Genomic DNA, 27,639 nt, shown 5'->3' on the forward strand with positions numbered 1-27,639 from the left:
CTTTAGTAGGCTGCTGGGGCTAAACACCTGGTTGGCCTCTACATGCGCTGCCCAAGGGGTGCATTTCACTAACAACTTTAATCTGTTCTGGGAGCGAAGAACAGATTAAAGATCCTGTTTAAGGCAGACGGATTCCATCTGAACATCACTGGGACTCGAATGCTCACTTCCATCCACTCTTGACAGCCTTCAGGAGCAATAAAAACAACAACAGCAATGCTACCCACAACCCCACAAAGCGGATAGCATTGCCACAGTCACCCCTCAGATTAGTCGTCACCAAACTGAGAAATATGACTGAAGAAATGGATGAAATGCGTGGGCTTCTAACTAAGCTCAGTCAGCATCGCACCCTGTGTTGCTGTCTATACCGTCATACTTTTTGTTGCAAACAGATTTCTGGGGAAATTTGAAGCATTTGAGTACCTTGGAGTGCATCTCAAGGGTGATCAATCCGTTATTTTATTAGTTATCTATCACCCTTCTAGACTTAACAAAGGTTTCTTGATGATTTCGGGGAACTGCTTTCTAGGATATTAACTGACTATGAATATGTGTTAATTACCAGTGATTTCAACATCCATATGGATGTAATCTCTGATCCATCGACTGTCAGCTTCACAGGGTTACTAAACTCTTTTGGCCTTATGCAGCATGTATCTGGACCCACACACAAACATAACCATACACTGGATCTGGTGATCTCATATGTTTTAGCTATTAATGAACCAAAGATAGTAGACATTGTCATTTCTAACCACTCTGGGATAATTAAAGGCTGCCCCTTGGAGAAATAGTATCTCCATTGTAAGACTAAAAAGAGACTGCAGAAGAGCAGAAAGGCAGTGGAAGCACGCAAAGCTATTGGTTCATCAAGCTATCTATAAGTTTTTTTTTTTTTTTTTTTTTTTTTTAATGAATTTAAGAAAAAAAAGTTGACTATGGTCAGTGTGGAATTAAATAAGAGAAGAACAACATATTCTGATATATTCACCTGTAGACTCTGGGGCATATTTAAGCCTTTAAAATAAATTTTTGATATACATAGTGTCGACCATTTGTCTGCGTACACTAGCTAAGCATCACTTCGAATCAATACTAAGTTCTTCTGACTGATCACCTTTATCCTATGATGAAACATTTCTATCCTAAAGGGAGTGGTCACTGCCTGCATGTCCCCGCCCCTATCCACAGGGTACAAGGACTTAATGAATTGTTTGATGAGTAAAGAATGATGGGAAGTATGTGCTTTAGCTTTGGCAGTCATCAGAACTCAACCCAACTGAACAGCTGGAGGTTTCTGGAGCGAGGTGTTAGACAGCACTCTCCACCACAATCGTCAAAATACTAACTGAGAGAATATCTTTTGGAAGAGAATGGCACTTACTGTATCTCCAGTACAGATTCAACAGAGACCTGCTTAGTCTTAGCCAAGGTGAATTGGAGCTATTGTCTTGTGTTGGCACACCTTACCAGCACACTTTATTTCCTTTTACTTGTCACCTGTTTGGATCACCCTCCAAACCAGCAGTAACCAGGCTTACCCAGAAACCGAGAAATATAGCAATAACAGTTTTAAGCTGGTCATTGCTTAAAAAGATTTATATTCAAAACAATAAAACAGTTTTAAGCTGGTCATAGATTAAACAAATATATAATTATATATATATATAGCAATAAAACAGTTTTAAGCTAGTTATAGATTAAAAAGATGTATATTCATAGCAATAAAACAGTTTTAAGCTGGTCACTTTGATTTAACATAAATCCAAAAGTCACATTCTGTATTTATATATTTATATTTATTGATGACCAAATAAGTACTGTCCATCATCAGACCACAACAGTTTAAAGTTAAGTGCACGCGGTCACGTGAGGGGTTTAGGGGGCGGGGCTTTTGCGCGGGGTTTGCCATGCGTTATGGCGCATCTGCTTACTGATTGGCTGCTCGCTGTATAACAAGGAGGCGTACAACCCAGATACTTTTAAATCAGTTCACCAGAAACTTCGCATCAGTAGCTAAATCATCAGTAGATTGCACAGAGTGGCGTGTGACTGAACAATTATCAGGTTTCTCAAATTTTATTTTTTTTTAAAGCTGGAAATAAAATGCAGAGCTGCGTGAGATCCTGGTCGGTTCTGACCCGCAGAGTGGTGAGCACTCGCGTGCAGTACAAAACCTACAAAACCGCCTGTGGGAAGAGGATTGCATTCCTGAAAACACAAGCAAAAACAAAACTTTCAAACGAGTCAACAAATTCACGCGAGCTGAGAACCTGCGCGGTTTTAGGCTCGAGAATGATTGACAGGATTCTGCCGAGACATGATGATTTTGCCGAAAGACACATTGGACCTGGTGACAAAGAGAAGACCGAGATGCTCAGCACTCTGGGACTTGGGGTGAGTTGAGAAAATACCGTCATCCCCTTGTAACAGTCTCGAATTAATTTACTCACTTTCCATCTGTACTAGTTACAGTTTGCAGCTCTGTAAAGTTATGAATTCCAGCCTGATATGTGATGCATGTGTAATGATGCATTTACATTTTTATCCGTTTGGTTTCAGTCCATGTCAGAGCTAATAGAAAACACAATCCCATCATCTATTCGCCTGGAAAGAAATCTGAAAATGGACGACCCAGTGTGTAAGTTTTCCACCGTTACGTGTTTGTACTCCAGCAGTGGCTCGTGCGTGAGGCAGGAACGCACGTGCGGTTTGTTATTGTAATTTAATCACTGAATCCTAGACTTGGTAAGAGATTAAGACTAAACGGGTGTGTGGTGCATGTATTGTTTTGCATGCACATAATAAGTTTGACACGTACGAAGTTTGGAGATGATTTGAAGCTCACACGCACAAAAGAGTAAGAGTTTCTACTCTGGTCAGAGGCGTGAACGTGGGATGTTTCTGACGAACCGGATCTGAACAAACAGCAGTGTCTGTGGTGGAATGTAGGCTGCACGCTCGCTGTGTGCCAATAGCCAGGCTGGCTGTTTACCACTCTGAAGTCTTCCTTTGCACATATTTGGAGTTGGGATTTTTTTATTTTTTATTTGCAAGGAGCACGAACTTGCCAGTAGGATAGCAAGCCAAAGTTCAGCCTGAGTTGCTGGAGCACAAGGCCAGTTTGAGCTGGTTAGAGTCAGCTTTACATTACATCACATACAGCACTGACTGTGGCACTGAATCTCTTTGTTCCTATTCGTTCAACTTTATGGTCTCTTTTCTGTAGAAAATAAAAATAAAGGTTGAATATGTATTGTTCAGCCCACAATTTATATAAATATATATATATTATATATATATATATAATATGTGTGTTACACACACCCTTGGAGAGACCTTCTTGGTATGAACCAGACTGTAAATTCTATCTTGTCGAAGAGAGTGTTTAGGGTTGTTTGGATTAAAAGATAATGGGGGGGAGGGTAAACGTAGATGTTAATCATATTATGCAGGCGACCTTTGTGTCATATCAGTAAAAAATAAATAAAAATCATTTCATGATTTTGGTCTTTGTTAAGTAACTGAGTGAGTTCAGTGAGTACCCAGATGTCAGTTCCGTGAGTGTGTATTGTAGTGATAAAGCAAGCCATGCTGAAGAGCTCCATGGGGGATTTTGAATGCCCCCCATACTGGATTTTGCTGGTTCAACTGCCCAAAGCTTGCTTTCCAATCCAGTAAGAGATTTGCACATGAACAGCAGATGTAACCTTTTGTACAGGAGGGGAACAATTCAAGTTATTTAAAAACGGCTACCCAGATCTCCCAATTTAGAACAAAAAGCACTCCAATTTAGCCAACTGTGGTATCAAATGTATTTATCCCAGGTCAATAAAATAGGGTTAAAATTTTATTATCCTGTTTGATTTATATCTGTAAGAAATCACCTGGCAGAATGTTTGTTGTTTCGGTGTGATTTTTGATGGTAAGACGAGAACATTTCAGCACAGCAGACACGCTGCATGGCGTGATACTGCATAGTTAAAACAAGTGGGAACAAATCTGATGTGCGTGTCAATCCAAACCCTGAGATTAGCAGATTTTGTTGCATGGGTATGTGCGTTCAATGTGTGTGCTTCAGTCTGTACTACCGTATTGTCCACGCTGTGCCAAGTTGCTGTGTTACTAAGCTGCCTCACAATGTGTGGGAATTCCAGCATGCGCCATTGCATCCGAGCAACAAGAATTAAACTAGTTCCAAAAGACTCCAAGAAACAGCCCACATGTGCCCATCATCCTCTCCCTACTTGATCAATAACTGGTTCCACAGCATTACATGTAAATATTGACATGCAAATAAAAAAACAGTAATCCTGCGGAACACTTCACAACATGTTACTGGAAATAAGCTTTGGGCAGTAACCTATTGCATAACCCCATTATACTTATTTTAATAGTTAGACTTAACACATCCAACTAGATCTGAGGCATTATCATGTTAAACAAATGTTATGCATAATTTGTTTCATTCGTGTGCTGCACCTCAAGGGTTTTTCCCCTTTGTGTGAAAGTCTTCTTGTCCCAGAGGCCTTATTCATGCATTTTCCTGAATGTCAAGTTGAGTTATGTTCATGGTTAGCTATTTGTGGCCCCAGTGGAGTCACGTGGAAGAATGGCCCTTGTTCAACAAAGCATGATAACAAACCCTTCCTTGTGTGAATCCACGTTTTATTTTGTTTTGTTTTTTTCAAATGTCCTGCTGAACCAGAAAAAAATGGTTTTATTTAAAACGTTAAGGTTGAAATGATTATGTTGACTCTTCACAGGTGAGAATGAAATTCTCGAGTCCCTCCAAAAGATTGCTTCCAAGAACAAGATTTGGCGGTCCTACATTGGAATGGGTTATTACAACTGCTCAGTGCCCCCGGCCATACAGAGAAATCTTCTGGAAAATTCTGGATGGTGTGTCCTGCTAATCCCTTTTATGCCTGTTATTCAACAGCAAGCCGAAGTGCAGTGAAAGAGATTTTATTAGTAAAGAAATGCAGAGATATGCAGATTGCATGCAGAATCTGGCACACTAGTTGGAGTGATGATTTCCACATGGGTTTTCAGGAGCCAGTCCAAGTACAAGCTAACTCTTATAAAACCTCTGTGTCCTGTGAATAGCATGCTCGAGTTAAATCCTGTGACTCAAACACAAGATCCTGGGTTAAGGCTTTTCTCTCATTAAAATCTCATGATCAAATTATGCAAGTTTTTGCAAAAAACTTTTACACTGTAATGCACATCTACTGTTTTACTCATCTGTTAATTATGCATATTAGGGCCGCAATACAATTTCTAACTGCCATTTTAGGTCATACATTTCTGTTTAAAACTTTTCTCTTCACAGGGTGACCCAGTACACTCCGTACCAGCCGGAAGTCGCGCAGGGTCGTCTGGAGAGTCTGCTCAATTACCAGACCATGGTGTGTGACATCACTGGTATGGCAGTGGCCAATGCGTCTCTGCTGGATGAAGGCACTGCTGCTGCGGAGGCCATGCAGCTCTGCAACAGGTTAGAAGACTTGGAGAATTAACAGCCTCCAAATGTGTCTGGAATACTGCATTTAATTTGGCTTGGCTATGAGGCTCATTGACTGCTTTATATCTGTAGGCAAAACAAGAGAAGGATCTTCTACATTGATCCCCGTTGTCATCCACAGACCATTGCAGTGGTGCAGACCAGAGCCCAGTACATCACCTTGATTGAGCTTCACTATTGAGTTAAACCATATAGTCTGCGCATATAAAAAGCTGCTTATAGTCATTTGTGACCTTTTGTCATTTGTAGCTACATCGGGGTGAAGACTATGCTGAAGTTGCCACATGAGATGGACTTCAGTGGAAAGGATGTTTGTGGGGTGCTCTTCCAGTACCCTGACACTGAAGGCAGGGTGGAAGACTTCTCTGAACTTGTGGATCGGGCCCATAAGGGTGGGGTATGTATTGCACAATAGGACTGTAGAATGTACTGACAGTTTCTATAACTTTGTTAAAAAAAAATAACTAAAAAATTAGGAAACCAGAGGATATGATTATTTTTTGCCATTTTGATACATTTTACACTGATAATTATTTTTTAAATTCCCTCCATTTGACTGTCTGCTATAACAATTGTTCTTTTGCATCATATTCTATTTCAATTCAAGGCTCTGGCTTGCTGCGCTACCGATTTGCTGGCACTTTGTGTCTTGCGTCCGCCTGGTGAATTCGGGGTGGACGTCGCTCTGGGTAGCTCCCAGCGCTTTGGCGTTCCTCTCTGCTATGGCGGACCTCATGCTGCTTTCTTCTCAGTCAAGGAGAACTTGGTCAGAATGATGCCAGGAAGGATGGTTGGAGTCACAAGGTGAACTTTTGTTTGTTTGACTAGAAGACTTTTTTGACTTATGCACTCAAAATTGTGATTTGTAAACACTTCCTGGCTGAATTCACTGATATAATTTGGTAATATTGACAAAGCTTTTAACAGTGCTAAATTTAATTATTCTTCATTTACAACACATGTATAAACAGTGAAGTTAATCAGTACCAATTGTTCATAGCTGTCCTACACATTTGTCACTGTGCATTGAAATGTGGACACGCCCACAATTAACCCTATATAGTACGGTTACCTAAAAAGAACTATATTTTGTTAGTGCCGTTGCCTTCAATTTAACGCAATTGGTTTTCTGATGGCATTCTTTACAAATGACATGGTGTGCAGCTTCCTTCAGTGAAGTCAGATTAGTCAAAATCTTTAATACACTGCCCATTTGTATTTATCAGTCTGTTATTTTCCACAGCTGGGTGCTTTGTGTAAGTGTGGTTAAAGCTGAGTTTAAATGTACTCACAAATCTAAGAAACCGTTTGTTTCAGTAAATCGACCATTTTGTGTTTTAAATATGTGCATACAATTTGCAGACATATCTGTGCGTACATATTGTGTGTGCCTACATCTCTTTCCTTCTCGTTCACAGGGATGCTGCTGGAAAAGATGTATATCGTTTAGCTCTGCAGACCAGAGAGCAGCACATCCGCCGAGACAAAGCCACAAGCAACATTTGCACAGCTCAGGTGCAAAACTGTAACTGTAGTATAAATAATCTGTATAAATACAGATATATACAGTTGCAATCAATATTATTCAACCCCCATTGCAGGTTTATTGTCAAAATTTACAGACTTTCAGCTGTTTGCAATGAACAAATCAAACCAAAGATTTGAAATAGTTCAACACAACAAATGCTTCAAGTGGTTTCCCCAAATTCAACTGAAAATGCAACTTATAATGATTTCTCCAGTTTCAAAATTATTCAACCCCCTGAATAGAATCCTTCAGAACAGCACAAAAATGCAAAACAGGTGTTGTCTCAAACATACCTGATGCAATTAATCAGGGGCTACATCAGTTGCACCAGGTGTGCTTGAGCTGGAACACATGAAATACCTGAACTGGCTAGGGGCAGAAAATAAATGAAATACCTGGACGGGGCAGAAAAGGAAGCTATGAATGGCTACAACCAGATTTCTGAGAAGTCAGGTTGTGAAAAAATGTCGAGTGACTGCAAAAGACCTGCAGCAAGACTTGGTGGCAACAGGGACTGAGATTTCAGTGAGCACAGTATGGCACGTACTAAGTCAGCTCAAAATTGTATAAATAAGCCATTTGGGATTTGTGTTCTGTGGAGCGATGAAACAAAACGGGAACTTTTCGGCACGATGGATCAGCAGTGTGTCTGGAGGAAGAAGAATGAAGAAAAAACACTCTGTCCACAGTCAAGCATGGTGGTGGCTCAGTGATGCTCTGGGGCTGCTTTGCATCCTCTGGCACCGGAAACCTGCAGCATGTGGAAGGTAAGATTGACATCCTGGATATCATGCCGTCTGTGAGGAAGCTGAAGCTTGGGTGTCATTGTACCTTCCAACAGGTCGATGATCCCAAGCATACCTCAAATTCCACCAAGACTTGGTTGCAGAAGAAGTCCTGGAAGTTTCTACAAGGCCATCACAGTAACCTGACTTGAACCCCATCGAAAATCTCTGGTAGGATTTGAAGAAGGTGGTTGCAGCACGCAAACCCAAGAATATTACTGACCTGGAGGCCATTGCTCATGAGGAATGGTATAAGATTCCTCAGGAACGCTGCCAGAAGTTGCATTTTCAGTTGAATTTGGGGCAGCTGTTTGAAGCATTCGTTCTACTGAACTATTTCGATTGCTTTTGTTTGATTTGTTCATTGCAAACGGCTGAAAATCTGTAAATTTGGACATGAAACATGATTTGCAATGGGGGTTGAATCATTTTAATTGCAACTGTAAAGTGAGTGACTCATCTGTTTAATATTTTCGCAGGCTCTCTTGGCAAACATGGCTGCAATGTACGCACTGTATCATGGCCCACAAGGCCTGAGGCACATTGCTGAAAGGACTCACAAAGCAACATTGATTCTTGCTGAGGGTTTGTCATCAGTCATTCGCATTCTTTGATACTCAAATCAAAGTTTGTCATTAATGTCTCTAATTTATCAGTCATGTTCCTCCCATCACAGGACTTATCAGAGCTGGACACAAGCTCCAGAATGAAACCTTTTTTGACACACTGAAGATTCACTGTGGTGTTGCTGCCAAAGACATTCTGGAGAAGGCTGCACAGCGCAAGATCAATCTACGAATCTATGGTGAAGGAATGGTACGTCCTTTCCAGCAGTGTTTATGAGGAGCACTTGCACTGAATTGTTACAGTAATGCTTGAAACTTTGCGAACCCTTTAGAATTTTCTATATATCTGCATAAATATGACCTAAAACATCATCAGATTTTCACACAAGTCCTACTAGTAGACAAAGAGAAACCAATTAAATAGAGACAAAAATATTATTTACTGAGGAAAACGATCCATTATTACATAACTGTGAGTGGCAAAAGTGTATGTGAACCTCTAGGATTAGCAGTTTCATTTTAATGTTAAATTAGTCAGGTGATTTTCAATCAGTGGGATGAAATCAGGTGTGATTGAGCACCCTGTTCTTATTTAAAACAGTCAGTTATTTATTGAGGAAAATTACCCAATATTACATCTGTGAGTATGTGAATGAATGCAAGATGTAAAAAAAATTAACAGGCAGGATGAGGTGTGTGTGTGTGTGTGTGTGTGTGTGTGTGTGTGTGTGTGTGTGTGTGTGTGTGTGCGCCACTCACAGATATGTAATAATGGATCATTATCCTCAATAAATAAATGACCAAGTATAATATTTTTGTCTCATTTGTTTAATTGGGTTCTCTTTGTCTACCTTGAGGACTTCTGAGAGGTCTGATGTTTTAGGACATATTTATTCATTATTATAGAAAATTCACAAACTTTCAAGCATCACTGTATATGACTCCATTCATTCCTATTAAAGGTCTCTTTGAACATTTAAAATATTTTTCTTTGAATGGTTTCAGCTTGGAGTGTCTCTGGATGAAACCATTACAGAGAGAGAGTTAGATGATCTGCTCTGGGTGTTTGGATGTGAATCTTCTGCTGTGAGTACCCAGAGAAGCCTAACATGAGCTACATGATGATAATTTGCATTTGGTACTTGGTAAACAATACCTTCTTACTATTACTTGTGTTGATTTCTGTTTCAGGAACTTATTGCTGAAAAAATGAGTGAGAGAACCAAAGGCCTGCTTGCAAGTCCTTTCAAGAGGACCAGCAAGTTCCTCACCCACCCAGTGTTCAACAGGTCTGTGATGAGGTCTTATATTATTCCTAAAGCGCTAATTTAATATTTACTCATGCAAAGTATTAAGACCTTCTCTTTCAGTGGGGAAGGCTTTACATTCACATTAGGAATTGAATCATGGCAGAATAGCTAATAACTAATAAATCTGAATTATTTGGGATAATACATTAGTGTCAAAGGCACTCTAAATGATGACCTCAGCAGAGAGAATCTGCAAAAATAATTTTACTGTTACTTAATATGTTTTGCAAGTTTTGTACAGCATGGAAATTCAGGATAACATCTGGGATTGCAAAACACAATGGCAAGGCTGTTTGTGATTAGGACAGAATGTGACTGAATAAAACATAGCTATAAACCACACAACCCAATATTACAGTGCATGTTATGCATGTGGTATAACATCCAAAAGCCTGTCTGGAAAAACTACATAGCTGACTGACTTCCCTACTTTCACAGGTAATCATAGACAGCTAGTTAATTAGAATGGGTCACATCCAAACATGACCATTCTTTTCCCTAAAATTATAAAACTGCAAAACATTGTTTTTGCATATTATCTAATCTTGGCCAGAGGGCTTTGTTGGTTTAGTTAAATTATTTACACTGATAAGCGATAACATTAAAACCCCTGACAGGTGAAGTGAATAATATTGATTATGGTGTCACCTGTCAAGGGGTGGGATATATTAGGCAGCAATTGAACAGTCAGTCCTCGAAGTTGATGTGTTGGAAGCAGGAAAAATGGGCAAGCATAAAGATCTGAGTGACTTTGACAAGGGCTAAATTGTGATGGCTAGACGACTGGGTCAGAGCATCTCCAAAATGGCAGGTCTTGTGGAATGTTCCTGGTATGCAGTGGTTAGTACATATCAAAAGTAGTCCAAGGAAGGACAACTGGTGATTGGGTAATGGGTGCCCAAAGCTCATTGATGTGCGTGGGGAATGAAGGTTAGCAACCTGGTCTAATCCCACAGAAGAGCTGCTGCACTATGGGAAGAAGGCGAGCCGGCAAAGGCAGTGTTATGCTCTGGGCAATGTTCTGCTGGGAAACCTTGGGTCCTGGCATTCATGTGGATGTTACTTTGACACGTACCACTTACCTCTACATTGTTGCAGACCAAGTACACCCCTTCTTCGCATTATCCTGCTTCTTTCAGCAGGATAATGCACCCTTACACTGCAAAAATTGTTCAGGAATGGTTTGAGGAACATGACAAAGAATTCAAGGTGTTGACTTGGCTTCGAAATTCCCCAGATCTCAATCTGATCGAGCATCTGTTGGCATGTGTTGAACAAACTAGTCCGATCTATGGAGGCCCCACCTTGAAACCTGCAGGACTGAAAGGATCTGCTGCTAGTCTTGGTGTCAGATACCACAGCACACCTTCAAAGGTCTTGTGGCGTCCATGCCTCCAAGCTATTTTGGCGGCACAAGATTGATCAACATTAGGCAGGTGGTTTTAATGTTATGGCTGACTGGCGTATAATGCTGTTTACCACACTGGAGAACGAGCCAGACTAGTTTTCCCATTAGGTTTCAGTATATTCTGTTCAGCTTAGCTTTTCTTCATATGCACAAAATTAACTAGTTAATGTTTTGCACTTTCAGTTATCACTCAGAGACCAACATTGTGCGCTATATGAAAAGATTGGAGAATAAAGATATTTCTCTTGTACACAGTATGATTCCTTTGGTAAGTCAGGCAGAAGCCGATTTGAATACGTATTATATTATCTCATTATGCCTATGTGAACATACCATTGAAACTGTCTTCAAATGCAGGGATCCTGTACAATGAAGCTGAACAGCTCGTCTGAACTCATGGTGAGTCATGCTTATTCTGGCTTACGCAGGACAATCACTGATTGCCTTGGTGCCATTGTCAGGCTCAAATACAACAACGTGTACTGTCACCAAGACCATGTTTCCTACATGCTTTGGAATGTGTAGGCCATTGCTTTGCTGTTTGCTCGTTCCAGTTAATTGACCCTCACTAAGCCAGCTCATTCATGAAAATGCGCTTTTTTTTTCTTCTTTTTTTTACTCATTGACAGCCTATCACCTGGCAGGAGTTTGCTAACATCCACCCCTTTGTGCCGCTGGATCAAGCAGAGGGTTATCAGCAGCTCTTCCAACAACTGGAAAAAGATCTTTGTGAGATCACAGGATATGACAAGATCTCCTTTCAACCAAACAGGTACAGCAAGCACTGCATCTGCTGAAATGATTTGCCAATTGCTGCTAAATGATTTGCCAATTGCTGCTATCTTCATTTTATTGAAGAACGACACATCATATTTTTTATCTAATTGTAGTTTACAGATTTACCATTGTGGAACATCCAGTAGTTAGAGAAGTTAGAGTAGCTGGTTCTTGTTTTGACTTGCATTAGAGGAGCTATAAACAGTCATTCCCTTACCAGCCTTTCTTTATGTTTTTTTCCTTTTCGCTCACACATGTTAGTGAAAAACCAGGAAGTCCTCTGTCCTGGAAACTCGTTCATTACTAATACAAAGTGCTGATACTGGTGACTCTTTTCATAAATGTCTCCTTAGAGATAACTTGATCAAACCAAAAATGATATGTTTTCTTTGTTAATGAACAAGACATTTTTTAATCTGTTTATTATTAGGCTTAGGTTATGAGGACTGTCTGCTATACGAGTCCCTATGAATGAGTTGTTACTATAGAAATCATAATGTAGAGTTGCAAACTCCCATTGCAAATCAGGTTTATTCTCAAAATGTACAGACTTTTCAGCCAACAAATCAAACAAAAGCGATTGAAATAGTTCAACACAATGAATGCTTCAAGTGGTTTCCCCAAATTCAACTGAAAATGCAATTTATAATGATTTCTCCAGTCTCAAAATTATTCACCCTCTCCATGACAAGCATCTTTAGTACTTAGTAGACACCCTTTTGCTGATATGACCTGCTGCAAACAAGATGCAGAGCTTCTGGCAGCGCTCCTGAGGAATCTTAGCCATTCCTCATGAGCAATGGCCTCCAGTTCAGTAATATTCTTGGGTTTGTGTGCTGCAACCACCTTCTTCAAATCTCGCCAGAGATTTTCTATGGGGTTCAAGTCAGGTGACTGTGATGGCCATGTAGAAACTTCCAGGACTTCTTCTGCAACCAAGCCTTGGTGGAATTTGAGGTATGGTTGTATGCCACAGACGGCATGACGTTTTCTCCTAGGATTTCCTGATACTTCAATGAATCCATTGAAGTATCACACGCTGCAGGTTTCCAGTGCCAGAGGATGCAAAGCAGCCCCAGAGCATCACTGAGCCACCACAGAAATAGTGTTCTTTCTTCATTCTTCTTATTCCACACATACCACTGATCCATCTTGCCGAAAAGTTCAAGTTTTATTTCATCGCTCCACAGAACAGAATCCCAAAACTTCTGTAGCTTATTTATGATTTTGAGCCAACTTTTCTTGTGCCTTTGGGTCAGTAGTAGTGTATGTCTGGATTTCTGGCATGGAAACTTCTGCATTTTTTATGGGCCTTACTGTGCTCACTGAAACTGAAAGTGCCTATTGCCACCAAGTCTTGCTGCAGGTCTTTTTCAACCTGCCTTCTCAGAAATCTGGTTGCAGCCGTTGATGGCTTCCTTTTTCTGCCCCGTCCAGGTAGCGTACACTCAACAAACCCCTCGCCAGTTCAGATATTTCATGTGTTCCAGCTCTAGCACACCTGGTGCAACTAATGAACCCCTTGATTAGTTGCATCAGGTGTGCGTGAGACAACACCTGTTTTGCATATTTGTGCTGTTGTGAAGGATTCTATTCAGGGGTTTGAATAATTTTGAAACTGTAGAAATCATTATAAGTCGCATTTTTCAGTTGAATTCGGGGAAACCACTTGAAGCATTCATTGTGTTGAACTATTTCAATTGCTTTTGTTTGATTTGTTCATTGCAAACAATTAATTGATTTAAACGGCACTGTGATATGAGGGCTGTTAATGTTTGGTGAATCTTCAGACAACCCAAGCACAGGTTGATTAACACCTAATACAGTCATGCTGCACTTTATCCTCAGTGAGATATTGTCCTTAAGAACTTTGAACTGTGATCTGCTGAGTCAGAGTTGCATGCCAGCCTGAATCTTGTGTTGCTTTTCCATACAGTGGTGCTCAGGGAGAGTATGCTGGCCTGGCTGCTATCAAAGCCTATCTGAATTCCAAAGGAGAATCCCACAGAAGTGTGAGTGTCTATGTACATGTAGTCAATGGGTAACTAATCTAAAACAGAACCCACATAAATTGATCAAGCCACAGAACAAAAGGAAGACCATGACCAGCTGGGAACAGATAAAACCTTTACAGATGATTGTCCCTCTTTGAATTATCTGAATGCCTGTTTGTACCGGTACACAGTGGGAAAGAGATAAGGACAGGCGTATTACATAACAGCCAATTTAGTTTGGTTATGCCTGACAAACCCACAAATAGATTAAACTTGTAACCGTCATGGAATTGTTCATTTTTGGCAGTTCAGCACTTTGCATATATTGTAACTTAAGAACTGCAATCTACTGTGCTTGTTCTGAACTGAATGGTCAGACAATGATAAAAATGACAGGGCTGAATACTTGCACAAGCAGACGATGGTAGCGTGAGACAGAGGAAGAAACACTGTTCAAGATAATCCCTATCACTTGTTCCATTGTTTTGTATTATAGGTTTTAACACTCACTTGAAATCATATCTTAGATAGTGGACAGTACATCTGAAACAGCCAAGGTCCAAACTGCCATGGTTGAGCAAATAAAATGTACGACAACCAGCACATTGCAGGAGCTTGCAGTATTTTTGCTTCCATGCAAAATTCCATATTTGGTGTTTTTTTTTGTTTGTTTTTTTCCCCCCCACATTAATAACCTGAGGGGCATTGACTGTTTAGTTTGCCTTTCGTGATCATGAAGTATAAAAAGGATTCTGTGGAGCAGTATCCTTGTACAGTTAAATAGTTTTAATTTGTTTTGTAGTTGAAAATCACATTTGAAGTCTTATTAAGAATGTTTTTTATTGATGTCCACATATCACTGATAGGTTTGATTTCGATGTAATCAGAGCTCTGATAGATTTGATAATTCAAGTTAGACTCCGGCTATTGTACAAGTTGTATACAAATTGTCTTTTTTTAGCACCGGTTATAAAAATAAGATTTATTTAGCACAGTAACACTGTTGATGAGTCCTGACCCATTCTAATTTGAGCCTTTTACTGTACATCTATTAGATTTTGTCTGTCAAATGCCATAAAAAATTTTAAACATAAGTGTCATGTCCACACAGCTCAAAAAATGTTTTGGCTTATTGTCTGTGTTTAAATCTCAGGTGTGCCTGATTCCCAAGTCTGCTCATGGAACGAACCCTGCCAGTGCTCAAATGGCTGGTATGAAAGTCCAGGTTGTGGAGGTGGACAAAGATGGCAGCATTGATGTGGCTCACCTGAAGGCATTGGTACAGGATTATACTATATAAGAATCTTGTTTTTCTGTCTTGTTCCACCTGAGTACAATGATGTTTGGCTGCCTCTTCATCACTGACTACTATATTAACATATAGGGCATATAGTGCTTCTGTAAGGCTTAATATATAATGTGTACTTGGTTATTTATTTTTGTAGCTGCCATTTTTGTGCTACTTGTATTAATAAGGAAAATGTTATGCAAAACAAGTTCACACATACAGTGCATCCGGAAAATATTCACAGCGCTTCACTTTTTCCACATTTTGTTATGTTACAGCCTTATTCCAAAATGGATTAAATTCATAATTTTCCTCAAAATTCTACAAACAATACCCCATAATGACAACATGAAAGAAGTTTGTTTGAAATCTTTGCAAATTTATTAAAAATAAAAAACAAAAAAAAGCACATGTACATAAGTATTCACCTTTGCACAATACTTTGTTGAAGCACCTTTAGCACCAATTAAAGCCTCAAGTCTTTTTGAGTATGATGTTACAAGCTTGGCACACCTATTTTTGGGCAGTTTCTCCCATTCTTCTTTGCAGGACCTCTCAAGCTCCATCAGGTTGGATGGGGAGCGTCGGGGCACAGCCATTTTCAGATCTCTCCAGAGATGTTCAGTTGGCTCTGGTTGGGCCACTCAAGCACATTCACAGAGCTGTCCTGTAGCCACTCCTTTATCTTGGCTGTGTGCTCAGGGTCATTGTCCTTTTGGAAGATGAACCTTTGCCCCAGTCTGAGGTCCAGAGCGCTCTGGAGCAGGTTTTCATCAAGGATGTCTCTGTACATTGCTGCATTGATCTTTCCCTCGATCCTGACTAGTCTCCCAGTTCCTGCTGCTGAAAAACATCCCCACCGCATGTTGCTGCCACCACCATGCTTCACTGTAGGGATGGTATTGGCCAGGTGATGAGTGGTGCCTGGTTTCCTCCAGACATGATGCTTGCCATTCAGGCCAAAGAGTTCAATCTTTGTCTTGGTCTTGGTCTGGTCAACAATGTTTCGCTTCTTTAACCCCGGAACATCTCCTGGAGGTGGGCGCAGTGCAACCCCCTGCAATTAGACCTTGGGTTAGGTGTTACTACCCCAACACTACCCTTTCTCCCCACCCAGAGCCAAAAGCTGCTTTTCTAGGCCTCTTCAGCCAGGTCTTTCAGGGCCTTCTGCTGGTTTGCTCCAGTAACTCCCATATTCCTCAGGAGGCGAACAGTTGATGCTCCAACAAACCCGGGTAGATGCTGGTTCTCCAGCCAGCCTCCTTATACTCAGCGGCAAGTTCGGAGTGTTTCAGCCTCTTCCTCTCAAAGGCAGCTTCTATTCCTTCCTTCCAAGGGACCGTTAGCTTGAAGAGGAGCCCAGTCTTGGTGCCAATGGACCACATCACTATGATCTCACCTGCCAAGTTCGACTCTCATTCTCCAGTCCTGGGTGAAAAGGAACTTTCCTTGAAGGAACTCTTGGCATGACGCTTATGTTGCCCCCTTCTTCTCTGACAAATTGGATGTGCTGACACCCTGATGAAAGATGACCACTGCTGATGACCTGTCTAAGCTTCTCCAGCATCTCAGCCAATCTGCTCAGGACTTGATCATGTCGCCACCTAGATCACATAGATCTTATAATGCTTGTCTTCCATCTTTGTCATCTCAGACACTACCAGTTCTTTCCTCTCTTTGCTCCTGACCTTGGACCATACCCGCAGAGCTTCTCTCCACCCAAGACATGTCCTTCCTGTGTGGACTCTGACAATGATCTGTGTTGCAGCCTGCCAATTGCCAGATCGACTTCAGCATGGGCTTTCCATTTGTGGCCCTTGTGGACCTGGACATTTATACTCCGTACTGCCTGGTCATTAGACTCTCTCAGCTGTAACACTAGCCTGGTCTTCTCCTGCTTGTAGCCCATGCTGATGGTTTGCAGCGGCAGCTGTTAGATGTTCTTCCCAAAGAGACCAGTTTCAGATCATGGCAAGCACATCCACTTTCAGATGAAAGAGTTGGCTTTCCCGTCCATCTTGCTTACTGTGGATAACACAATTTTAATGGCCACATTATTCTGATTCAGTGTGGTGTGGTAGCACCACACCTTGTACTTTCCTGGAAGCTAGCTTTGTCAATCCTTGCCAGACTGTCAGAAAGCTGTTTCAGCACACTCTTCCCCTGGTGCTTAACAGAGAGCTCGGCCATGTATTGTATCCCAAGGCTTTTGATGAACTGTTCAGCCAGCAGTGGGATTTTCTCACCGCCCACGACAAAGATGGTGTTATCGTTCCTAACCCCTATCCTGACCAAGAGACTTTGAGACTTGGCGTGCTTTATCTTCATCCATGCCCAGGACATCAGTTCATCAATCCTTTTTAGCACCCTAGCTTTGCATGGTGCTGTTGGCAGGAGGCCAGTAACATCATCCATGTAGCTTCTCAGGGGGGCAGTTTCTGTCCCGATGGCAATCTGACTCATCCCACCAACTGTCTTGCTCCAATGAGTATAACCTCAAAGGCAATACAAACAATATGGGGGAGATTGAGCATCCCATGGCAATTTCTACCTCCAGCTGCCACCATCCGGTAGTGAAGTCTTGGAGGGCAAAGCTCATCTGCAGGTCCTTGAAGTAATTGGAGACCAGGCTCCTGATGTCAGGCATGTGGAAGAACTCGGTAGCATGCTTGATTAGCTGATGTGGCACTGATCCATACGCATTCTCAAGGCCATGCCAAACAATGTGCAGATCTGCTCCCAAATCACAGACGAGTGCTCCACACATTCTGGAAAACCTGGGACCCCCGTCTTCTGGCAGCTGGAATCAACATGACCATTCTCTGTGACGTAGCTAGTTGTTCTCTGTGCCAAAATGGAGAAGAACTTTCCTTCAACGTTGAGCAAGGCAATGCTCCTGAATTGGCTGATCACTCTAAAGTCCTTTTCCTTGGGGATGAATATAGCCACTGCTCTTAGCCACTCCGATGGGATGCAATGCTTTTTCCAGATGGTTTGCATGAGGCTCCACAGCGGCTTCAGCACTGCAGGGCAGTTTTTATATAGCTTTTAGGGTATCCTATTGGGGCCTGGAGCTGCTGATGATCTGGCCTTTCTTATGACCTCTTTGACTTCACTGAGCTTGGGGGACAAGATGTTAAACTGGGACACGGGTAGTGCTGGACGAGGCACGTACCCTGGTGAACCAAATGGCTCATACCTTGCTGGGCCACTGTACTGCCTTCTGATGTATTCTTCCAGCTCCTCCCTGCTCGTTTCTAGCTTCCCACTCGTTGCTTCCTCCAACAGCTGCTTGGCATGCTTGAAGGGATTCATGTAGAAGTTGGCTGTTTCTTTCTCCTTCCTCTTCCTGCCCTCCTCAGGCTGGCAAGCCTCTGCTTGTTGTCCTTCCACAGTGCTTTGAGAACTTCTTTTTGGCCTGGTGTTGCCTTTCTCCAGTTCCTTCCGAGTTGTCCTCGCTGATTCACCAGTTGCTCAGTCTTTCTCTTGCTTCCCTTTTTGTCTTGCAGCAGTGATTTTTCTTAGTGGGAATTATGCCGAACCTGACATTACACTCCTGGTAGAGAATTTCTCCAAACAGTTTTTCCATTATTCCACTCAGGTCTGTATCCAGTCTTTGCCATGCGATTGCCTCACTGGTATTTGGCCACTTCGGTTTGTCCTTCCTAGCTGGTGCCTGGTCTTCTCTCTGCTCTTTCGTTCCACTACAGGGTCTTCCTCCTCACCTACCTGCCTTCCCTCGGCAATGGTGGGTCCGTTGGCACTGTGGTTTTAGACCTGGCTTTTGGTCACTCATGTCTAATAGGACGTTGCAGTGTAAAGTTATTCTTGGCCTTTCCCTCTGCACTTTGCTCTTCCCTGGTGGATTCACAGTCCCCTAAATGTGGCCATCTTTTTCCACCTGCACCCGTATATCCGCAGGCTCCTCTTGTTATCCATATTCATTCACGTTGTTTCCATATGATCCATCCGATAAGGCCCATCTTTCATCCCACCTCTTGGAAAGGCCTATGGGTTGTCTTCTCTATGTTGACTTTATAGTAAATATGGCGTTTCTGTCTTGGAGACTACTGGGTTGTTACCAGATGCCCATTCCCAATGTGGTCTTTCCTGGCTGTCCTCCAGTCTTCCCTGTACTCCAGCTGCCCTATTCACAGTAGTCACCGGGTTTCCAGCTATGAATACAAGTGTGAATGATGCTAAGGTTGAATATTATCTGTTAAGGTATGCAGATAAGGCCCAGATTTGCAATGTTACATGTTATGAAGTCTGAAACAAATCTATAACAAGTACTTACTTTATACCATGGAGTTGCCTTTCTTACTGGACATTTTATTATAGATTCCTTCAACTTTTCCATCAACAGGTTGATAAACACAAAGCAAACCTGGCTGCCATAATGATCACATATCCCTCAACTAATGGTGTGTTTGAGGAGAATGTTAGTGAAGTGTGTGAGCTCATTCACCAGAATGGCGGACAGGTCTATCTGGATGGAGCTAACATGAATGCACAGGTGAGGAAAAACATCCCTTAACAAAACTGTTTGAACTTGCCTTGGTGGGACTTGAAACGATTCCAATTTACGCTAACATATTTACATAATTATGAGCATAATTTGTATGCTCATGTTCTGACATGTTCTAATAGGTGGGATTATGTCGGCCAGGTGATTATGGCTCAGATGTTTCTCACCTGAATCTTCATAAAACCTTTTGTATTCCTCATGGAGGTGGAGGCCCCGGTATGGGTCCAATTGGAGTGTAAGTTCAAGTTTCTCTTTCTAATATTATTGAGTCATTTTTGACATTCTAGTGAGGTTTATATCTGTGCAACTGCACTGTTCACAAAAGATATGTTAAAAATATACTGTGGGTGTATATTGCAGCAAGACAGCAATCTGAAATGTTCAGATGCATCAAAATGGATAAAGAATCATTTTATAATCAACAGGGGGGGAAAGAAATTTGGGGAGAACTTGACTTGTCATGAGTTTTTGTTCAAAGTTTTCAAACCTGATTTAAAGAAGTGTATGAATTTCGTTAATTTAGAACAGATACAGGGTGTCTTAAGTCCATAATCACAGGTGGAAATTGAAGGGGAAAAAATTTCAAAACGAAAGCTTTCATTTACAGAACTTCCTCAATATAATGTTTGATGTCCTTTGACTCAAATTATTTGGAGTCATTCTTTCTTGCTCAGATGCATCATGGTCTTTAAAAATATAAAAATACACATTAGCCCTATGATGTTTGACTTATGGGACACCCTGTATACTAATAAATATTAACAAATGTAACTTGTAATGTAACTTTTTTTTCCTTCAGTTTTTGTAATTTTTTGTTGTGATAATGACGGAACACACACACACTAAATGTCTTGTTGCTATTTATTTATTTGTTTGTCTGTCCTGTTCAAATGTGTGCACTCAAAGTCATAGCCAAAGTGAAGTATGTGTTTATAAACTTTTGACAATTTTCAGGAAGGAGCATCTTGCCCCATTCCTGCCAAGCCACCCAGTGGTCAACATGCAGTGCAGCAACACAAGTTCACTAGGCACCATCAGTGCTGCCCCCTGGGGTTCTAGTGCCATCCTGCCCATCTCCTGGGCCTACATAAAGGTAATGTGACTCTGTCAGCCTGGGGGGGCGGCTATTAGCAGAACATGATGATAAATTAGTGTGGCTTTTAAGATGATGATGATGATGATAATAATAATAATAATAATAATAATAATAATAATAAACTTTGTTTATTGTTTTTGTAGATGATGGGTGCTAATGGCCTAAGGCATGCAACAGAGGTGGCAATCCTTAATGCCAACTATATGGCAAAGAGACTAGAAAGCCATTACAAGGTCCTCTTCAGGGGCTCTAAAGGTGAATACCAGTTTTGATGGATAGTGTCATTATACTTGCTGGTAGTTTAGAGTTTTGTTTTTTAATAGAGATTTTTCTAAAAAAACAAATGCTTTCTTTACAGGTTTCGTTGCTCATGAATTTATTTTGGATGTTCGACCGTTCAAGAAGACTGCCAACATCGAGGCAGTGGATATTGCCAAAAGATTACAGGATTATGGTACAGGATTATCAACTTTTTAAGAACTCAGCTTTTCCTCTGAAATTAATCGTGTACAAGTATTAATTATTAGTAATGTACTAAATTTCTGAAACATTTACTAGGTTTCCATGCTCCTACAATGTCATGGCCTGTGACTGGAACACTAATGATTGAACCCACTGAGTCGGAGGACAAGGCCGAGCTGGACCGTTTCTGCGACTCTCTGCTGGCCATTCGACAGGAAATTGCGGACATCGAGTCAGGCAGGATGGATTCTAGAGTTAACTCATTAAAGGTACACAATCACTGTATAGTTGAGCTAATTGCTTTTAAGTATTCTGCAATAAATGAACACTGAACAATGCAATGGTTGGCCATAAAGACTCAACACAGTGATGTTGTACACAGATGGCTCCTCATTCTCTGGCATGCATTGCTTCCAGCACATGGGACAGACCCTACTCTAGGGAGTCTGCTGCTTTCCCAATGGTATGTATCTTATTCCTTTTGAATATACAGGAAAAACTTATTATATAATCTATACAAAAAATATTTACTTTACAACTGGAACCAACATTTATTGTCTTATTGCAGCCTTTTGTGAGACCTGAAACCAAGTTTTGGCCTACAATTTCGAGGATTGATGACATCTATGGTGACCAGCATCTCGTGTGCACCTGCCCCCCGATGGACAGCTATGAATCTCCGTATGAGGAGTGCGCATCCTCGTGACCACCTCCCAACAAACATTCTTCACTCACTTTCACCAAATAATACAGTTTCAGCACATACAACACATCTGTCCTTTTGAATTCTGTGTTTAATTTCATCTGGTGCCTTGTTTTTGTTCTGCATATAATATACTGCTCTCTTTAGGTCTACTAAAACAACTTACTCCTTGACTAAACTTCATTCCCTTGAATCAACTTATATACTTGATTTAGTGATCAGCTTGCACAGGTTTGTTATATTTTATTCCATGTATAAACAAAAAACTCTTTTAAATGTGTAAGGATTTTCTTTTGAGTGTATGTAGATGTAACCTGATGTCTCTGTTCTCAATGTCCACATTGATTTTATTGTTTTTAATAAATGTAACAATTACAAAACAAATTAAGTATCATGTCCCTGTTTATTAAAATTTACTAAATGTTTTAAATCAATGATTATGACTAAGCATAATTCGTATTTACATAATTTTAAAAAACAAGTTTTGGGTTTTTTTTGTTTTTTGTTTTTTTTTTAGACTAGCCTGGGGGGTTAATTGTTTCATATTGACTATCCTTTCTCTTCCACAAATTGCCAAGAACTATTCCTAAGAATAACAAAAGTCCTAAATTACGATTGGAGGCGAACTTCTTCCAGCAATCCTCAGGACTGTTGATGTCCAAAGAATAAATCTGTAAGTCACACCATTTGGAAGGGAAGAAAATGGTTAGACACTACTTTATAACATTACTGCATCTTAATATAACAATTGTGTGGTTTCATTTCTTAAAATTAATGGAAAAATAAAAATAAGTTTCAAAATTTTGAACCATACTAACCTGTCGTGCTAGATGAAGAGAAACTGCAGACACGGCTACATAGTACGGGACGGTCTGGTTTGCATTAGTGCCTACCAGTATTAATCCAGACAGCATGGCCACAGTGAAGGCACTCAGCCAGGGCTTGGTGTGTTCCTGAAATCTCAGGGCTGTGGACTTCACACCCAACTTAACATCATCCTCTTTGTCCTGTTCAGTACAGAATATTGAGTTTAGAAATCCCAAATTCATGCAACACAAACCAGGTTCCCTGCTATTCAAACCATGCTACAAAGCATCATCACTTTACAATACAATAAACTAGAAAGTACCTGATGGGCATAGATGGTATCGTATATCAGCGTCCACATCACGCCAGAGAAATACAGAGGCAGACACACTGACCAGTCACATGATCCCATCACGGCTGACCAGCCAAGCAAAGCTCCCCAGTTAAAGGTAAGACCTAGCAAGAAAAGTGTCTTAAGACTTTGCACTAATCTAATTTACACAGTAAAGGAAATGTCCTCCCTGAAACACATTAAATTATTTTTATATTGAAATATTTGTGATGCGATTAGTGATTTTTTTTTTGGTGCTAATTTTTTGGTTGGGGCTTTATTTTCATTAATCCTGTGAAACGTTAGAGGTTATGTGTCGCAACGATGTCACAGGGAACAGTGTTAATGCCGTTACAATGGCGTTTAACAGAAGAACAAATCTCACACATAAGGGATAATGGTCAGGTTTAGCGGTTAGCTGCTAATAAAAGAGCAAGAACTTCTCATTCACCATTTTCCAGTTATGTTCAAGGTAATATTAATGAGAACTTAATGCTCCAGAATGCAATGCAGTTGCACTGAGTGACGGCAAAGACTCGACTCGGCTAGTTAGTGATCTACAAGATGAGAAGCGTGATACAATTAACAGTGGTATTAACATGCAAGTTGAAGCTTTGGAAGCTGATCTGTTTGGGGCAGAGTGTACAGATGAGGAGTTGAGAAAGCTGGACAGATTAAAGTACTAAAGCGCTGCTGCATCGCTCTCTTTAGGTAAAGCTGAAACAATGGTTAAATCCCACTGACACCACTATCAGCAGGTAGTCAAATGGCATTGTGCATAATGTAGTAAAAACATACCAACATGCTGATGGAAGGAGAAGAACTAAAAAGTAAACTCCGAATTTGACACTGAATATCACGTGCTATAAACTATAAAGATTAAGAAGCAAGTCATTCAGGGTGGACTTTTCCTTTAAATTAGTGTATGTTGTAATGTGAGTGTTGTAGAAGATACCCAAGAAGAGCTGAGGCCAGTATGTTATTCTCTTCATTAGAGGGTAGGTGACAACTAGCGATAACGAGGCGGCACCAAGGGCTATGCTGAAACAGACCAATTGAAATGTTATACAGTGCTTGCACTGTACTGCACTGTATTGCATTGACATCATCGACTGAGTAAGTGACAGGTGACACTAATGTAAAACTAAAGTGAATAAAATGTTACTGGAATGAAAGAACTAGAAAGCCATTAGAGTGGCTGAAAACACTAAAAACCATCCATCCATCTTCACACAGGGTCGCAGGGATTCGAATCCCCAACTAAAAACCACTCAAATTAAAATAATAGGTACAATATAAGATAAGTGAAGTACCTGTAATTGTTGAGACACAGCAGGACCCCCAGAGCTAAGCTCAACTGGCCTCCCAGGAAGACCAGCGCCTGGAACTGAGAGATCTGTCCTGCAGCTATGGGCCGCGTGGCCGTCCGGGACACCTGAAGAGTAGAAAGTAGTACAAGACCTTGCACAACATCAGATGACTTACAATCAATACTTATACACTTTTACCCATCACTACCAAAACATGATTTGATATTGTGAAAATGAGCCATGTAAAAGAATTACAGAAGCTATACAAACTCTTATCAATTGAGAAGAGTAAAGCTTAGAGTGGCCTAAAACAGACTGTTGAACCAGTGATAGAAAGGAGAAGAAAAAAAAAGACATTTACAGCAGCTTGAAAAGCCCTGATGTTGCTTCTGTGAAGTAGTAAGACTACAGTGGTATGGCCACATAAATTACAAAGAGTTTAAGACATAATAAAAGAGAATTATAGACCGTATGAAGGTATAGGGAAGAATAAAAAAAAAAAGAATATGCAAAAGTGAATACAGAAAGAACTGGCTTTGGTCTGATACTTAACTTTTAGTAAATGCGTCACTAAAGTATTGAACTGAAAGTGGACTTTTAAACAGGATATTGATAACAAGCACACTAACAAATCCACCATGGAATAGCTCAAAAAGAGCAATGGAGGGTTATGGAATGGCCTAGTTAAAACACCAGATTTGACTCCTATTGAATTGTTGTGGGGGGGGACATGCAAGGAAGGGTTAAACATACAATCAGGCTGAATTAAACTGAATAACAGCTGCATTCCAGCGGCACATGAAAAGAATACCTTCTTGTCGAAGTCTCTGTCCCACATGTCATTAATGCTACAGCCCGCTCCTCTCATCAGCAGAGCTCCAGTCCCAAACAGTGCAAGCATGTGTAGGTCAGGCAGGCAGCCCGGGTCCGCCGCCAGCCCAATGCTCCATGTACACGGCAGATACAGCAGCCATGTCCCTACCAACACAAACCACATAAAACAGGCAGTGACACATGTATAATATTGCTGAGGTGATGTGAGGTCCTGTGATGTCTGGACTGTTTTGATAACAATGTACTCAGACATGTGTTTGCTTCACATAAGCTCACCAATCGGTTTGTCCAATCTCATTAAGCGGAGGTATGGCTGAACAAACACTGGAGATGCATCTACTATCCCTGCAGGACTCAGGCTGAAAGATCTTTTGTTGTTAAGACCATAGCGAAGTATGTCTGACAAACTCCTTCTCTGTTTCTGAAAGTCTGTCTTAATAAAACAGGATCCTGATGCAAGTGAAACAGTACTGTAATCTCTCCTGTCCTTCTGGAGAGTCGTAAAACAAGTGAAACACGTCTGTGATGGAAGTCTGCGTAATGGGTGTGAGCTAAGCAGTGTCAGTATCTTAGCACACATCATCTTGAATACTGTGACAATGACAGCTGCCTACATGTCAATGAACACCTGAAACAGAACAAAAAACAAAACAAAAAAACATGGGGAATTTCTTTATTCAAATGCTTTTCAGTCTGTTTATTATTTAGTATCTTAGTGTGTTTCCTTTTCCACAACTGTAAAGTGACCTTGGGATTGGGAAAGGTGCTATATAAATTAAACATATTATATTACTATTATTTTTATTATTATGTGCTGTTTTTACTGTTATATACTACTATGTGATGCCGAAGCCACCAGGTGACTTTTACAGGTCCGTATTTTAATTATGGAAGTAAGTTAAATCAATCAATCAATCAATCAATCAATCAATCAATCCACAGCAAACTAAATAACACTATCATTCTTTTGGATGATTTTCTGTTTGAAACTTATTTATTACTTATAAGAGCAAGTGTAACTCATTCACCATACTGAGATTTCATTATCAACCGTCGCCTTTACTGTTTACATTCTTTCCACTGTGTAACAGCTAACGAGCTGAATGAACAGCTAATGAACATTTGCTAAACAGCTACAAGTTAACATGCTATGTCACAATGATGGACTGAAGCCACTTTAAATATACAACATCAACACAGTTCTAAAAATACTTTAATTACTGTCTGATGTACGTATTTTCCGACTTACATTAATGTTGTGATATGTAGGTAACGTGAAGGATTTGTGTGCTGTAGGTAAATTGTCCCGTCGGAAACATCGAATTGCTACTAGGTTCCGCTGAGGAAAAAATGCTTACAATTATAATTTAAATATTTAATTAGAATATAAACTTCTCTAATTTTATGCTATTATTTATATTATGTTTACAACATTAACACTGTTCTTCATGCATCCCGTTTTAATGTTTAATAACATTTTAATTTTGATGTTTCTTTTATTTTCATAGTACATGTTGAAAATGTAGCCTAAAATAAAATCTGAATTATTCTGCGACACCTTAAATGATTTAGCTGACTTCCTGAATCCAGATTTGAATTTAACTTTAAAGTAACTACTGTAGTAAACAGCTCGTCACCATGAGCTACACCGCAAGATTGTTTTCAGCGCCCTCACGTGGTCATGTGTATACATTACAGTAAATATTGCGTAGAACTTTACAGTTTACAGTGGAAAATATCTTCTTTCTTTCTTTCTTTCTTTCTTTCTTTCTTTCTTTCTTTCTTTCTTTCTTTCTTTTTCTTAAATCCGTTATTAACATATTGCCCTCACGCCTTTTTTATTTTTAGTTGAATAAAGCAAAGATCAACAAAACGAGGATATCATATAGGCCTACTTATAGACATTAATGTACACAATATAATATAATATAAAGTATAAATGAGATAAATGTAACTCGCTCTGAATAAGCGCGTCTGCCAAATGCCGTAAATGTAAATGTAAAGTAAGTAAGAAAGTAAGTACATTTTATTCATAGAGCACATTTAAAACACCGTCCTTTGACCAAAATGCTGTACGAAGTGCTATATATACAATATAAATAAATCAACACCAGGGGTAGTTTATAAACAAACAAACAAACAAACAAACAAATAAATAAAATATAATAAAATAAAATAATTGACTTCTAGACTATTTATTTATCCATCCATTTTCTGTACCGCTCATCCTATACAGGGTCGCAGGGCCTGTAGCCTATCCCAGGGAGCTCGGGGCACAAGGTGGGGGACACCTTTAGTGGGGTGCCAATTCATTGCAGGGCACAATCACACACATTTTCACACACTACGGACAATTTGGAAATCAGCCTACAGTGCATGTCT

The 27,639-nt window shown here is 40.3% G+C and overlaps 2 protein-coding genes across 2 annotated transcripts; one reads left to right on the forward strand and one right to left on the reverse strand.

The window, feature by feature from the left end:
* The first annotated feature begins 1,977 nt into the window (after positions 1 to 1,977).
* On the forward strand, positions 1,978 to 22,359 carry gldc (glycine dehydrogenase (decarboxylating)). Its single transcript, XM_017451773.3, has 25 exons — positions 1,978 to 2,400; positions 2,566 to 2,644; positions 4,770 to 4,905; positions 5,339 to 5,503; positions 5,603 to 5,680; positions 5,780 to 5,927; positions 6,138 to 6,334; positions 6,949 to 7,045; positions 8,323 to 8,428; positions 8,520 to 8,659; positions 9,415 to 9,495; positions 9,601 to 9,698; positions 11,311 to 11,395; positions 11,485 to 11,526; positions 11,757 to 11,899; positions 13,841 to 13,916; positions 15,052 to 15,177; positions 19,553 to 19,702; positions 19,837 to 19,949; positions 20,669 to 20,807; positions 20,954 to 21,065; positions 21,169 to 21,264; positions 21,369 to 21,541; positions 21,655 to 21,735; positions 21,841 to 22,359. The coding sequence occupies exons 1-25, from the start codon at positions 2,110 to 2,112 to the stop codon at positions 21,976 to 21,978; spliced, it is 3,090 nt and encodes a 1,029-aa protein (XP_017307262.2). The 5' UTR covers positions 1,978 to 2,109; the 3' UTR covers positions 21,979 to 22,359.
* Positions 21,928 to 26,589, reverse strand: coq2 (coenzyme Q2 4-hydroxybenzoate polyprenyltransferase). Its single transcript, XM_017451781.3, has 8 exons — positions 26,507 to 26,589; positions 25,534 to 25,885; positions 25,235 to 25,401; positions 24,427 to 24,548; positions 24,069 to 24,154; positions 23,105 to 23,238; positions 22,794 to 22,982; positions 21,928 to 22,646 (listed from the first exon to the last, which is right to left on the reverse strand). The coding sequence occupies exons 2-8, from the start codon at positions 25,838 to 25,840 to the stop codon at positions 22,494 to 22,496; spliced, it is 1,158 nt and encodes a 385-aa protein (XP_017307270.1). The 5' UTR covers positions 25,841 to 25,885; positions 26,507 to 26,589; the 3' UTR covers positions 21,928 to 22,493.
* Positions 26,590 to 27,639: the final 1,050 nt, after the last annotated feature.

This window comes from Ictalurus punctatus, chromosome 22, assembly GCF_001660625.3.
Source record: "Ictalurus punctatus breed USDA103 chromosome 22, Coco_2.0, whole genome shotgun sequence".
Lineage (NCBI taxonomy): Eukaryota > Metazoa > Chordata > Actinopteri > Siluriformes > Ictaluridae > Ictalurus > Ictalurus punctatus.

What these genes read in the sequence shown, in the direction of transcription:
- coq2 (XM_017451781.3), bottom strand. Translation starts at nt 25,840, where the DNA reads ATGATGTGTGCTAAGATACTGACACTGCTTAGCTCACACCCATTACGC. An exon ending in ACAGAGACTTCGACAAGAAG is followed by an intron (nt 24,549 to 25,234) that starts GTATTCTTTTCA and finishes TCTACTCTTCAG; the next exon opens with GTGTCCCGGACGGCCACGCG. An exon ending in CTGGCCTCAGCTCTTCTTGG is followed by an intron (nt 23,239 to 24,068) that starts GTATCTTCTACA and finishes TTTTCTTGCTAG; the next exon opens with GTCTTACCTTTAACTGGGGA.
- gldc (XM_017451773.3), top strand. Translation starts at nt 2,110, where the DNA reads ATGCAGAGCTGCGTGAGATCCTGGTCGGTTCTGACCCGCAGAGTGGTG. An exon ending in ACCCACCCAGTGTTCAACAG is followed by an intron (nt 9,699 to 11,310) that starts GTCTGTGATGAG and finishes TTGCACTTTCAG; the next exon opens with TTATCACTCAGAGACCAACA. An exon ending in CTAGAGTTAACTCATTAAAG is followed by an intron (nt 21,542 to 21,654) that starts GTACACAATCAC and finishes TGTTGTACACAG; the next exon opens with ATGGCTCCTCATTCTCTGGC.